This window comes from Macaca thibetana, chromosome 11, assembly GCF_024542745.1.
Source record: "Macaca thibetana thibetana isolate TM-01 chromosome 11, ASM2454274v1, whole genome shotgun sequence".
In the NCBI taxonomy this organism is placed as follows: domain Eukaryota; kingdom Metazoa; phylum Chordata; class Mammalia; order Primates; family Cercopithecidae; genus Macaca; species Macaca thibetana.
The window spans coordinates 126,745,155-126,758,337 of NC_065588.1; the positions used below are offsets into that span (position 1 = coordinate 126,745,155).

The window sequence follows — 13,183 nt, forward strand, 5'->3', positions numbered from 1 at the left end:
ATAAGGACGCTGAGTACCAGCACATAGACTTGCCTTGTGGGCATGGACGAATGCTGCTTCAAATGGTATAAAATGATGTTCGCCCATAAAGCAACAAGAACATGTTAATAACATACGTTGAATGGCACCTCTTGACCCATTTGAGGGTCAAGAAGTCGAAAGTCAGGAGCTTTATTGATTACCATACTAAATGGTTCCTGGGCTGCCCAGTGTGTTTCCCGAAGAGCTGCTGGGTTGCGTTGTGGTTTTATACAAGCTTGGCCAGGAAAGGACAGATACTGAAACTATTATGTGTTTTCGTCTTTTAAAATAAACCTTGGTCATAGAAAACCAACAGAGCTTGTCCACCTTTGTCCTCTGATGCCTCCCAACCTATTACCTTCCAAAGAGGAGACCCTAAATAGATGACTTTTTTTAAAAATGAAAAAATATGACTTTTTTAAAAAATAAAAAATCTGACGGATGCTCATCTTGAAGTTATTCTTCGTTTTATTATCAGTTGCATTTTCCAGTTTTCATATTTGAAATATTTTAGAGAAGGGAAAGATATTTTAGAGAAAATTCCCCAAAACAATATATACAACATCTCTTTTTTGGTAAAATTGCTGTGCGTTTTTTCTCCCTCTTCCACGCTCACCATAATATAATATTATGATTTTTATACTGTAGGGCTTGTTAGTCTTTGCTTTTAATGAACTATTAGTTTTTCTTTTCCATACGTAATGAAGTGTGTAGTTAGTTGGCTTGGTGATGAGAAAGAATGTTAATTAATACATTTCTGCCCACTTTACCAGCTTGTCCACAGTGCTGCCAATTTATTTTCAGAAGCTTTCTTAAAGCTTGTAACTTGATGGAATTTAAAGTGCTTTGTGTAATTCAAAATTGTCTTTTAAAGTACTTTCTTCATTGTTGAAACATTACCATGAGCTACTATTGAAATCATTATTTCATAACATCCTTATGTGGGATTTTTAGACTTTGTTCCAGTTCATTTGCTGTGCTGCTCTCGTTCATCAAATGCCTGGTTTTAGTAACTCTTTAAAATAGTTAACTACTTAACTGTGAAACAAAACACCCACTCAAATATGTTTTTAACTTAATGTAAGTACTGCTTTTATATATGATGCAGTTTAACCTGTTTTCCTGAAGATGCATATATGTGAATGGCTTATAGATGTGTCATTGACTGCGAAGTTCTCATGTTCAACACCTCAGGGCAGTGCATGCACATTCAGAGATAATAAGAACTATTATTTCAAGTTTCTGGATCAGTTTGAGGAGTGTCTTGAGATTTTAAGGCAAAACAGACATGTTTGTTATTTGACACTTGCACTGAAATCTGTGTGACTCGGGGCTTTCTTGATACGGTGATGTCCCAAAAATTCAGAAACTGGGTATTGAAGCTGTTGAAAACTTTTACTTCTCCACCCTTCCCTCCAGTTTTAAATTTACGCCTATCAAAAGTCATGCTCTTTTTACCAAGTGACTGAAATGATATTTAAGTTGCAAATCTGGCCTTAAAAACTATCAGTCCTTCACTTCACTTCTGTATCTTAATAGATACCTGCTTTTCAAATGGAACTTTCTGCAGCTCCTTGCTGGATGTTCTTCTGAATCTCCCTCTGCAGGTCTGTCCAAAGACCTAGCCCACCGCCATCAGTACCACACATGCTGTGGTCTGGGAATGTTACGGTTTGCTTCAGACCTTCTCTCTGATTCTCTTATTTGGATGCCATGGGAGAAGTTAAGACAGGAATAAGTAGGTCATTCGTTTCTTTTTTCATTTTTACTTTTAGAAAGGCTCAGATGCTCAGAATTGGAGCTGTCATAATCCTTGTTTTGCAAGAGTTTATCATTGACTCCTGTGTATCTTTTATTTTCCTTATTAATAAGGAAATGACAATAAGGAAAGAATTATCCTTAATAATAGGCCCCCTTGAGCCCATCTCCCAATCCTGGAACTAAACCCTGGCAATAGCCACCATTCAGCCACACCACCCCCTTCCCGTCTCCATTCACCCATGCACACCACCCCTTCCCGTCTCCACTCACCCATGCACACCACCCCTTCTCGTCTCCATTCACCCATGCACACCACCCCCTTCCCGTCTCCATTCACCCATGCACACCACCCCCTTCCCGTCTCCATTCACCCATGCACACCGCCCCTTCCCATCTCCATTCACTCATGCCATGCTCACCACCCCTTCCCGTCTCCATTCACCCATGCACACCGCTCCTTCCCGTCTCCATTCACCCATGCACACCACCCCTTCTCGTCTCCATTCACCCATGCACACCACCCCTTCCCGTCTCCACTCACCCATGCACACCACCCCTTCTCGTCTCCATTCACCCATGCACACTGCCCCTTCCCATCTCCATTCACTCATGCCATGCACACCACCCCTTCCCGTCTCCATTCACCCATGCACACCACCCCTTCCCGTCTCCATTCACCCATGCACACCACCCCCTTCCCGTCTCCATTCACCCATGCACACTGCCCCTTCCCATCTCCATTCACTCATGCCATGCACACCACCCCTTCCCGTCTCCATTCACCCATGCACACCGCTCCTTCCCGTCTCCATTCACCCATGCACACCGCCCCTTCCCGTCTCCATTCACCCATGCATACCGCCCCTTCCCGTCTCCATTCACCCATGCATACCGCCCCTTCCCGTCTCCATTCACCCATGCACACCATCTCTTCATATCTCCATTCACCCATGCACACCACCCCTTCCCATCTCCATTCACCCATGCACACCGCCCCTTCCCGTCTCCACCCATGCACACCACCCCTTCCCGTCTCCATTCACCCATGCACACCACCCCTTCCAGTCCCCTGACCTCACTGCTGCCAAAGTAGATGCTGTTGAAGTTATTCCCTTGCCTGTTGAAAAAGTTTTAGCAAATGTACATGTGTCAGTATTAGTTGCTATTTATTTTTAGTTTTAAACTTAATAAAATTTATAGCATAGCCTTGTCCAAATTTGCCAGTTTGTCTTTTACACACAGTTTCCTGTGTTTTAAAAATTTTGCTCTAACCCGAAGTGAGAAAATATTCATCTATATTTTCCTAGAAGTTTAAAACTTTAAACCTTTAGAGTAGATTGAGTTGATTTTTGTATGGTCTAAAATAAGGGTACAATTTTCCTTTTCTCCATATGGAATGGACAGTCGTTTTTCACCTCCACTTCCCTTTCCTGAAGAGTGTCTTCTTTTCATTTTGTTTTTTCTTTTTGAGTCTTGCCCTGTCACCTAGGCTGGACTGCAAAGGTACATAGTTTACTGCAGCCTCAAACTCCTGGGCTCAGGTGATCCTCCTGCCTCAGCCTCCCAAGTAGCTGGGACTCCAGGCATGCACCACCTTGCCTGGCTTCTTTTTTTCCACTGATCTTTCATTTAAACCTCACACGCACATCAAAGCCCCATAAATGTGCAGGGCCATTTGTCATTGATCAGTTAGTTGATCTATCCCAGTATCAGCATCCCATTGTTACCTACATCCTGATGTCTGGTAGGACATGTTCCTTTATGATTCCATATGAATTTTAGAATTTATTTGTGACATTCAAGAAAAATTTAAGATTTTATTAAATTGCATAGAATCTATAGGAATATGTAGGGAGAATAAACGATCTTTATGATTTTAGGTTTTACCATCCTCCAAATGGCTTATTTTCCCATTTATTTGAGTTCTAAAATGTCTTCCATCATAAAGTTTCATAGTTTTCTGTGTACTGATATTGTACATTTTTGTTTGATTTATTCCTAAGTGCTTTTAGAGTTGCCATTGTAAATGTTTTTCTTTTAAAGATTATTTTTCTAATTTTTACAAATATATGTAATTGAGCTTTTTAATATTGCTCTTACATCAAGCTGCTTTAATACACTTTTATTTCTAATGATTTGCCGGTATTATTTTGTGTTTTCTATGTAGGCAGTTGTATCCTCTGCAAACAATGATAATTCTGTTTTCTCCTTTCCAGTCTTTATGCTTTCACTTTATTACGTTTTCTCCATTTAAGATGACGCCCATTCTAGGATTTTGAGAAACACCCTTTACCACATTAGCACTTTATTCATAGCTGTCTAAGAGCTTTCAAAGGCATTTCTGTTGAGTTCTATTAGTTTTTCTACATCTATTGAGATGATCATATGGTTTTCATCTCTTATTCTGCTAATAGAGTTCATGTTAGTTTAAGATTTTCTCAGGTTCAGTCATTCTTGCATTCCTGAGATAAACTAACTTGGTTCTTTTTTTGTAATATGCCATTGGCTTTTGCTTGCTGACATTTTGTTTAGAGTGGTTACACTTATATTCATGACGAAATGGGCTTACAGTTTTTCATTTTCTTACTATCTTTGGTTTTGAATCCAGGTATATACTTGTCTTAAAACATCTTGAAGGGTGTTGTCTTTTTATTTTTTTATTTTTGGAAGGGTTTATGTAAGATTGGGATGATCTGAGTATTTGGTAGGATTCTTTTTGTTAAACTCTCTGGGCCTGAAGTTTTTCTTGTGGAAAAAATTGTAACTATTACTTTGGTTTCATTTGTACTTACCATTTTTTTTTAAGCTTTCAATTTTTTTATTAACCAGTTTCATTATTTTACACTTTTGCCAGGCATTTGTCTGTTTTTTTCTGGGTTTTCTAATTTATTAATAGAGAGTTGATAATACTTCATCTTTATAAAGTCGGCTGTATGATCATGTTCTCTTTTCAATTTAAAAGTATTATTAATGTCTTCTGTTTGTTGTGATCAATCTTTCCCGATGTATTTCCTCTAGTCTCGTTCAAAGTTAGTTCACATCAACGTCGTATTGTTGTTTTCTGTGTCACTGGCTTCTACTCTTTATCTCTTTTCTTCAGTTATCTTTTCTGTCTATCTAATATCTTAAGTTCATTAGTGTGTCTTTTCTAAAGTTGCACATTTCCCTTGAAGCATTGCTTTCCCTGCGTCCTGCAAGCTTGTCATGGTTTCATTGTAATCCTGCTCTCTCTGTATGGAGCTGATCCACGAATTCTTCAGAAGTGTATTTTTTAAAATTTCTGAGTTAGTGCCATTTGATAGTTTAACTTCCACTTAGTAGCCAGGGTTAATTTGTTGGAAACCAGAGCTCCTAACATGAACCCCAAGTTTTTAAAAAATAGTAACCAAGCTTAATTGTGATTTTGTGATGTATTGTTCAATCTGATTAGCACTGTGATTAGTATTTTAGTTTTGTAACGAGTTTTTTTCTGTTACTCAGCTCCGTACCCTGAGTACTGCAGATAGAATAGGTATTTTAATATGTTCTGATGTCTTCATCTCCAGGTTTTGGAATGTGATACATTTGGAAATAGTGCTGTGAGACAGTGGCCCACTGCCTCGTGTTTCTGCCTGTCCCATGAGAAGCAGTACTACCTTTGTCCAGACGATCTTTGTGAGGATGTTTGTACAGCGACTGCCCCAGAAGACATAGACGGTGTCTCCCTCCAGAGCAGAGGGCAGGCATGCTTACGGGCCAGGGTCATAAAAATAATATCTTGCTTCAGGGCAAAAGTCAGACAAGGTTACTGCCCATTATAAAGGACTTGGGGGTCCCTGAGCCCAGGTTTCCTGCTCTCATTCAGCCACCTCTGTGTGTGGCATCACCTGGTCCCATTCACTTTGGTCCTTCGGAGTTAGAGCTTGGGCAACTGGTACCAGTTATACTCTTTTTGCTTCTGAGCACATCTTCTGTCTCTGACTCAAGGATCTCATGTCTTGTTCCCTACCCCTTATTCTAAACTCATTTGTCATAGCCCTTGTTTGGTTTGTTCCCTCTTTTTCTCCTCCTCTTCCGCTCCCTCCCTTTCTCCCTTTCTTTCTGTTGTTTTCTTTCTCTCCCCTCAAACAGGCGAGGGCTGTATGCGGCCCACCCATCACTGGGCTAGACGGTGGGCTGGCTTGGCCTGGTCGTTGTCTCTCACCTGCTGGGCAGCTTCTTCTCCAGGACCACTGCCTGCACAACTTATCTGGTCCCTGTCTCACTGCTTTGAAGCCTCCTGCCTTCCCCACATGGTTCTCTGTGCACTGGCACATATGGAAAATCATAGTCCCAGCAGGTGCTGTCCCTGGGGCCCTTGCCCTCTTTCCCGTCTTCTGTCGCGTGGACTGCACTCCAGGGCTGTCCCTAGAATGGCTGTGTGCGTCTCACTGTTCTCTCCCTGCTTCCTACTAAGTTCCTCAGGAGTTGCTGATTTGGATGGGGGACAACCAGCAGCACGTGGGCCTGAGGAAGAGGAAGGGCTGCTGAGCCCCGGGTTCTCGCCAAGGTGAGACCACCTGCCTTCTGACGGGCTCAGCTTCGGGAACAATGTGGGTGAGACAGCGCTGCGAATTCTCGCTGGGGCCTTGCTCTCTCTCCTTTTCCCTCACACTGTGTGGTGCTTATTCCCCAAATCTGATGCATGTCCAGCTGTCTCTACAAGGATTTTATTGGAAAATTAGAGGCAGCTGTTTTGGACTGCTCACCAAATGCTATCAAAAGGCAGTGTTGTTGTTTAACCCTCTCCTCCCCCATCCCTTTTCCTCCTACTCCATCCCCAGAGAAGGCTGTTAAGAAGGGACTAGAAACAAGCTTTATTGTTTTCAATTTGTATAGTTATTTACATGTATCTTCTTCTTCTGGTAACTAAAGGGAATAGGGATTGTGAAGTACAGAATGGTCACGAGGCTGGAGGCAAAGACCCCAGCAGAATGGTAGCGAGGCTGGAGGCAGACACCAGCTGTGGTAGATGAGGCCAAGCGAGCAGAGGGTCTGAGTGTCAGAGAAAATGGAGAAGGGCCAGAGAGGGGTGAGGATGCAGACAGGCCACCTGCGACAGCCATGGGGCATGCGTAAGGGGTCCTTGCACCTTAACAGAAATGCTGCTCCTGATGGGGGCCTGTGACCAGTCGCGCCTTCCCCCCTAGTCACCGTCCTCACATGTGTGCGTCAGTGACCTGGTGAATACTGAATGTTGTGATGGCCCAGTCACCGTCATCACGTGTGTGCGTCAGTGACCTGGTGAATGTTGAATGTTGTGAAGAATAGCTATCATTTCACTAGACCACTATGGGATTTTTTTGTGAATTTACCACTTTTCGCTGTTATAATAATGTGATGCATTTCTTAGTTTTTTTTTTTTTTTTTTTTTTTGAGACAGAGTCTCGCTCTGTCGCCCAGGCTGGAGTGCAGTGGCCGCATCTCAGCTCACTGCAAGCTCCGCCTCCCGGGTCTACGCCATTCTCCTGCCTCAGCCTCCCGAGTAGCTGGGACTACAGGCGCCCGCCACCTCACCCGGCTAGTTTTTTGTATTTTTTTTTTAGTAGAGACGGGGTTTCACCGTATTAGCCAGGCTGGTCTCGATCTCCTGACCTTGTGATCCGCCCGTCTCGGCCTCCCAAAGTGCTGGGATTACAGGCTTGAGCCACCGCGCCCGGCCCATTTCTTAGTTCTTAAATCCCTGCCTAGATACCTCCTTTCAGTTGGATTCCTAGAAATGAGATTCAGTTAAAGGACATAAACACACACGTTCAAGGCTTTAGAAAGTCACTGGGCCAAGTGCGTAAGACACACAATAGAGATTGCAGTCCCCACAGCAGGAGCTCCCATCCTCCCCAGTGTCAGCGGTTTCACATTTGGATGTTGGGTAACTTTGGAGCAGAAAAATTTTGCATTATTAGTTTTTATTTATTCAGCTAGTGAAGTTGGGCATTTTGTTTGCTGTCTGTATTTTACGGATTTCCTATTGACGTCTTTGGGGTGAGGTTCTAAAGGTACAGAAGGCCCCTCCCATGCGTGTGGGTGGAAAGCCTGTACCTGGGCCTTCTCAGCGCTCTCTGCAGCGCCTCCTGCTCCGTGGGGTATTTCCAGACAGGGTCGGATGTCTTTCGCATTCTTATATTAATTTCACTTTGACACCTGATTCATCCTCTTTTTTAGAGACTTTGGTTATTGTTGTTCTACCATAAGCTCTATATACTGCTTGGTAGTCCCAGGCATCAGTTGTGTGTGATGAGAGGGGCTGCAGGAAGGGGCTGTGCCAGCTGGCAGCACCAGGGCCTGAAGTCGGGCTGCAACAGTGAGCCTGCACACGGAGGTGCACGGAGCCAGCCAGGGGATAGCTGCGTATTTTTTCTTTACCCACATGAAAGAGCACTTCACATAAAATGGTTTTCTTTTCAAAATTAAAAATGTTTAGAAGTATATCTTTTTTTTTTTTTAATATAAATGAGTCTTTAAATGTAGTTTTCTTTCTTTTCCCAAAAGCTTCCATTGAGTTCTAGCCTTTGCCAATACCTGCAAACAAGCTTTCTTTAGCAGAACTTTTCCCAAGAACCACGCTCATCACTGCCACACCTCCTTTACCTTGGGGCCACAGAAAAAAGTACAGTAGAAATTTCTGGAAAGTTGGGGCTTTTTGCATTTTTTTTTTTTTTTGAGTGCAGCTTTAAATAATTTTCAAGAATAAGAAAATACAGTAAAGCTCATTTGGCAGAACACAGGAGTTTTGTGTTCTAGTTTAAGCAAATAGTTTATTTGAAAAGTGTTAGCAAGAGAATAGGAAAATGTTTATGTGAATGAGAAGTGACTGCAAAACAAAATTTGGCAAGAGTTTCTTATTTTGAATATACATAGGAAAGTCATAACAGAAAATAAAATTAAGAATTTAGGCATAGTTGTTGGTTGTTCAATGAAAATTGTGCCTCTGCAGGTCCGGATGAGAATGGGAAGGTCATTCTGAATCAAAGAACCACTTGTTTTCTTTGGCGGGGGAGGGGAGCAGCAGAGGCAAAGGGATGGTAATGTGGGGGGCGCTCATGGGGTCTGGGTGTGCACCCACTTCCTTAGATACAGTGGGAGGAAGGGTTGAAGCCGCTGAACTGGAAGAGGAAATGGTTTCTGTTCTTTGAGTACTTTGTACAGTTTGGGCTTCGACTTTTAGACTAACCTGTGAAGACAGAAAATCACACTCACACTGGTAATGGAGAGCTTCCTAACTCGTTTGGTACAATTTTCGGTCATAAAACAAAAGCAAAACATGGTTTCTCTTATCACTAGAAAAGAGAGATGGCTGAAGTGGCTGTCAGCTCAGTCTGGGAGGGAGTTGGGGCTCGAATGAGTAATTAAATGTGACTTAAGCACTTTGTTGTCCTCAGGTTGGGTGCTTTGCTTTTAGGAAAATTGTACTTACTTATAAAACGGGGGGGGAAAGGGGGAGAAAAGCTAAGACCAGCTCATTATTACTTCAGGTTTGCCTACATTTTCATACTTCGGGGAACTGGTAAATACTTTCAAAAGATTTAGAGAAACATTAGTTCTGGATACTTTTTGTTAGCAATTCAACTTTTCTTATAAATACGGTAGGTAAAAACATTATGGTAGCAATTATGAGATAAATACTTTCATGAAATTATGTACTTGAACTGTATTTTCATCTTGCCATAAGTGTGTTGGTTTTACCTCTTACTTTGAAAATACATCTGGTTATTTGGAGAATTCTAAAATAAGGCTTTTAGGAAAATTCTGTATATTTGGGAAATTATATTTTGTTGTATTATGTTGCTGTAGCTGTTCATTAATTTCACTTGCCTTCTAAAGCTGCCAGAGTGAATTAACAACTTGTGTTTGAATTCATCCCGGAAGTGCTTATACTGACTCTGTGCTAATGACCTTTTGTTTGTCACTGACTGGACTGTTACCAGTGGTATGAGAGTGTCACAATGTTTTGTCAATGGCTCCCAAAACATGGACCAAAATTATTTTTGGAAAAAAAAAATACTCCCAGAAACGGTAAGGTTATGGAACTTTTTGTAAACATAAGAGAAAGGAATTTGTTATCTCGCTATGATAAAATGTTTAAAACAAAGAGAATAAACAGTGTTGTATAAAATAACAAATTTTATTTCTAGAAAATATTTTACACTAACTGTGCACATGCACACACCCACACAGAGCTTAACCACACACGGATTTCCTTTAATAAATCTACCACATACTATTATATTACAATTTATAATAGAGTTTTTGAAGACACAATGGGGAAAGCTTTGTCATTCATTTATAAACCGTCCATAAATTACAAAAGAAAGGCAGTCTGAAAAGTATGTATAAAGAGTAAAAACAATTTACAAGTGGACAAGAATTACAAAAGAGTAACCATCAAATACATCTGCCAGCAACTTTGTAAGTCTTTTGTTCAAATGCCAATGATGAAAATGGGTATGGACTCATTTGGATCAGATTTAAATTTAGCATGTTTTTGGTGTGGCTTATGCATTATGTGGATTACTTGTGTGCCATTCATTGCTGTGTATTTGGGTATGGCATTTTGACAATGGAAGTAACAGAAAACCATATGCCACAAAATAGAACATTAAAAGCAATGAAGATTAGCGGCTTTCTGGAAGGTTGGAGTACTGGTGTTTTACCAAACAAAGTTACTTTCTCTTCTTTTCACTTTTTTGAATGATTGAGTAAACATTTTCTGTGTGTAGCCTGGCTGGCTTTGAGAGACTGACACTAGTATCTTAAAATGCACAGCCTGTACAACTTGATCTCGAACCACTGTGTCAGTGAGGATGAAGACCACTGAATGCACGACACATACAAAGTATACACTGTGTTTTTATTAGACAGTACAAATCATTGTGCATTTATAAGGCAGAACATCAAGGCGAATTAAACTAGGAATTTCAAGACCAGAGTCAAAGTGAAAGTTATGCATTATGAGGCAAGCATTTTGAGAAGGGAGAAAGGTTGAAAATCATTCCTTTAAGGGCGGATGACAGATGCACAAAGACTGGAATTACAGGTAGGGAGGGAGCTACAGGTGATAGCTATGCGCCCCCCTGTTTGTTAATAAGACGTCCCCTCCCACCTCCCAAATCAGAGCTTGGACAATGAGAGCAGACTGCCAGCGGTGACAGAGAGCAACCGCTCCTCTTTGTTCTCGCGGTTGGTTTAAAGTGGATGGTAGTGCAAAAGTGCATTTCTCTACTGGTGTCAGGGGAGAAGATTGGGTTTTTTTAGGAAGTACTTGAGTCATGAAAGCCCTAGTTTGGAATTAAAGAAAATTACATAGATTTTGGCAGTTGTCCGGAAGTACATGAATCATTTCACTGCACCCAGCTTTTTCAGCAGTTTCTTGCCTTTGGAAAGCAGCCCCTTTTTCTTTTTCGAGGACATTTCCCTGCCTCTCCCAGGACTACCAGAACCCATAGATGACGTAGGTGACCCCGAATGGAGATGGACTGTGGGGGATGGAGCTCTCCTTGCTGTACCTGAACCCTCAGGAGGAACCTAGTAGGTACAGTGTGACAGTTTATTGAGTGTGTGAGCGCCAACAACAATTCACTTGGTAACATCGTACTGTCCCCGTTTCCCACCAGGAAAGGTCAAGGGGGTTCATTTGTTCTCTCGGTTGTTAAAGTATGCCATGAGAAGCAAAGGTCCTCTCCCACAGCACGCCAGAGAGAGGGCCCAGACATAAATGTGTGGGTTCCGTTTCTCTGTCTCAAGGGAGCGCGGGATGGCCATTGCTTTGGCAGAGCTAAGGCAGGCAATAATTCACTTCGTAAATGAAGACCAAGGGCAGGGGAGACATTATTTGAAATTAGGTTGATAGTAAAGTTGGCCGAGTACCCATCAGTAATCTTAAAAAGCAAAAGTTCATAAAGGGAATTTTGTTGTATTGGAAACTATTTGGTTATATAAAATCCTGATATTGTTAAAGTGCATTCCTGGGTTGGTTAGTCTACTATAGAAATATTGGAGATGGCACACTGGTTGAAAGAAAAAAAAAAAACTAAAATGAACCTTAATTACAATCAAAGAAAGCTTAAAGGCCCTTAGTGGATGCTTGCATTATTTCCAAATAATTAAACATGAATTTTCCTCAGTAGACAGCACATGGTAGTATTTCAGTATACGTTAAGCGCTTAATAGTGCTTCGGGGGGTAGACTTTTGCTCTGATATGTTGCAGGACGACTTTACCTCGCTTCCTTTTACAGCGAAGCATGTGCCTGCGTTGACAGAGCAGCAGCATTCCTCCGGCCCTCCCTCCAGAGCAACTCTTGCCATGGGAGTGTCCAGTATTCAGCAGGCAAATGCTCTAAGCCAAGGGGCTTCAAGCTTGCTTGGATTTAAAATCAAGGTCTAATTCTAATGGAAAACACCTAGTAAAGCATCCCAAAGCACACCTGAAGATACCATCTATTCCATCTAATGCGATCGTTTGAGCTGCGTGCTTCATCAACTTAGTATTGCATTGGTATACCAACAACAACTCCGTGTTGCAGCAACTTCTCTCACAGAAGGTTGTGCTTTGAGGAGGAGCATAGCCCTCTCGTACGGTAGAGGCAGGGTTACTTAAGGAAAACACGTGCTGGCCGTTCCAGCCAGCCTTTGGAGTGTGCAGAGCCAACACTCGATCGCCTGTGTTCACTACTCATCTGCTTGACCTTGGGTTAAGTTTCTCAAGTCAAACTTCCTATAGTAAACATGTTTGTTAGGTTGTGCTTTTTCCAAGAGTGGCTAACAATGCAATATGCAGCTCTATGTAAACACACAGTTAGCTTGTTAAGAAATATGTTCCCAATGTTGGCCTTTCAAATAGTCTTAATGCACATAGTAGGAAATGATGATTAAAGATGATTTGCATCACTATAAATTCAGTTGCTTTACAACTGAGACCAAGTAATATTCTGATTATTTAGGTCCAATAATTTTTTGAGACATATTTCTTTTTATCTTTTTTTTGTTGTTAACCCCACAATGAAGCCTTAAGTCTACCACATTGGCCCATTTAAGGTAGCTTAAGTTGGTATCTTTATCGGTATCTTCAGTTGCTCACTTACGTGAAGGCTACATTGCCTGATTAAGGTGTGAAATGAACACTCTTCTTCTGTTTCCAAGCAGATGAGCAAAGAAATAAAAATATATATATATAAAAATATAATATATAAAAACTTGCAGTGATGAAATAAAATAAAAATGAGATACTAAACATGAATGTAATCTAATAGTTAAATATGCTTGAGAAGCCCTTGGATCCCTGTGAAGAAACTAAAATCCTAACAGGGCAAATAACCTTCATTGCCCACCAAATCTGAAGAGGAACCATCCTCTTTTCATTCTGGATCAAACTGAGATGTGTTTCTA

The 13,183-nt window shown here is 41.4% G+C and overlaps 1 protein-coding gene across 14 annotated transcripts in view; it reads right to left on the reverse strand.

Annotated features, from left to right (window-relative positions):
* Nucleotides 1–9,906: 9,906 nt before the first annotated feature.
* RIMBP2 (RIMS binding protein 2) overlaps nt 9,907–13,183 on the reverse strand; it is a 329,378-nt gene continuing 326,101 nt past the window's right edge. For 10 of the 14 annotated variants that reach the window (XM_050747664.1, XM_050747663.1, XM_050747673.1 and 7 more), the window contains one exon: nt 9,907–11,322. In XM_050747664.1, the coding sequence (XP_050603621.1) occupies nt 11,134–11,322 (189 nt within the window). In that variant the 3' untranslated portion in view covers nt 9,907–11,133. Of the gene's footprint in view, nt 12,927–13,183 lie in introns of all 14 variants that reach the window. The other 4 variants (XM_050747669.1, XM_050747677.1, XM_050747675.1 and 1 more) reach the window with 1 other exon arrangement.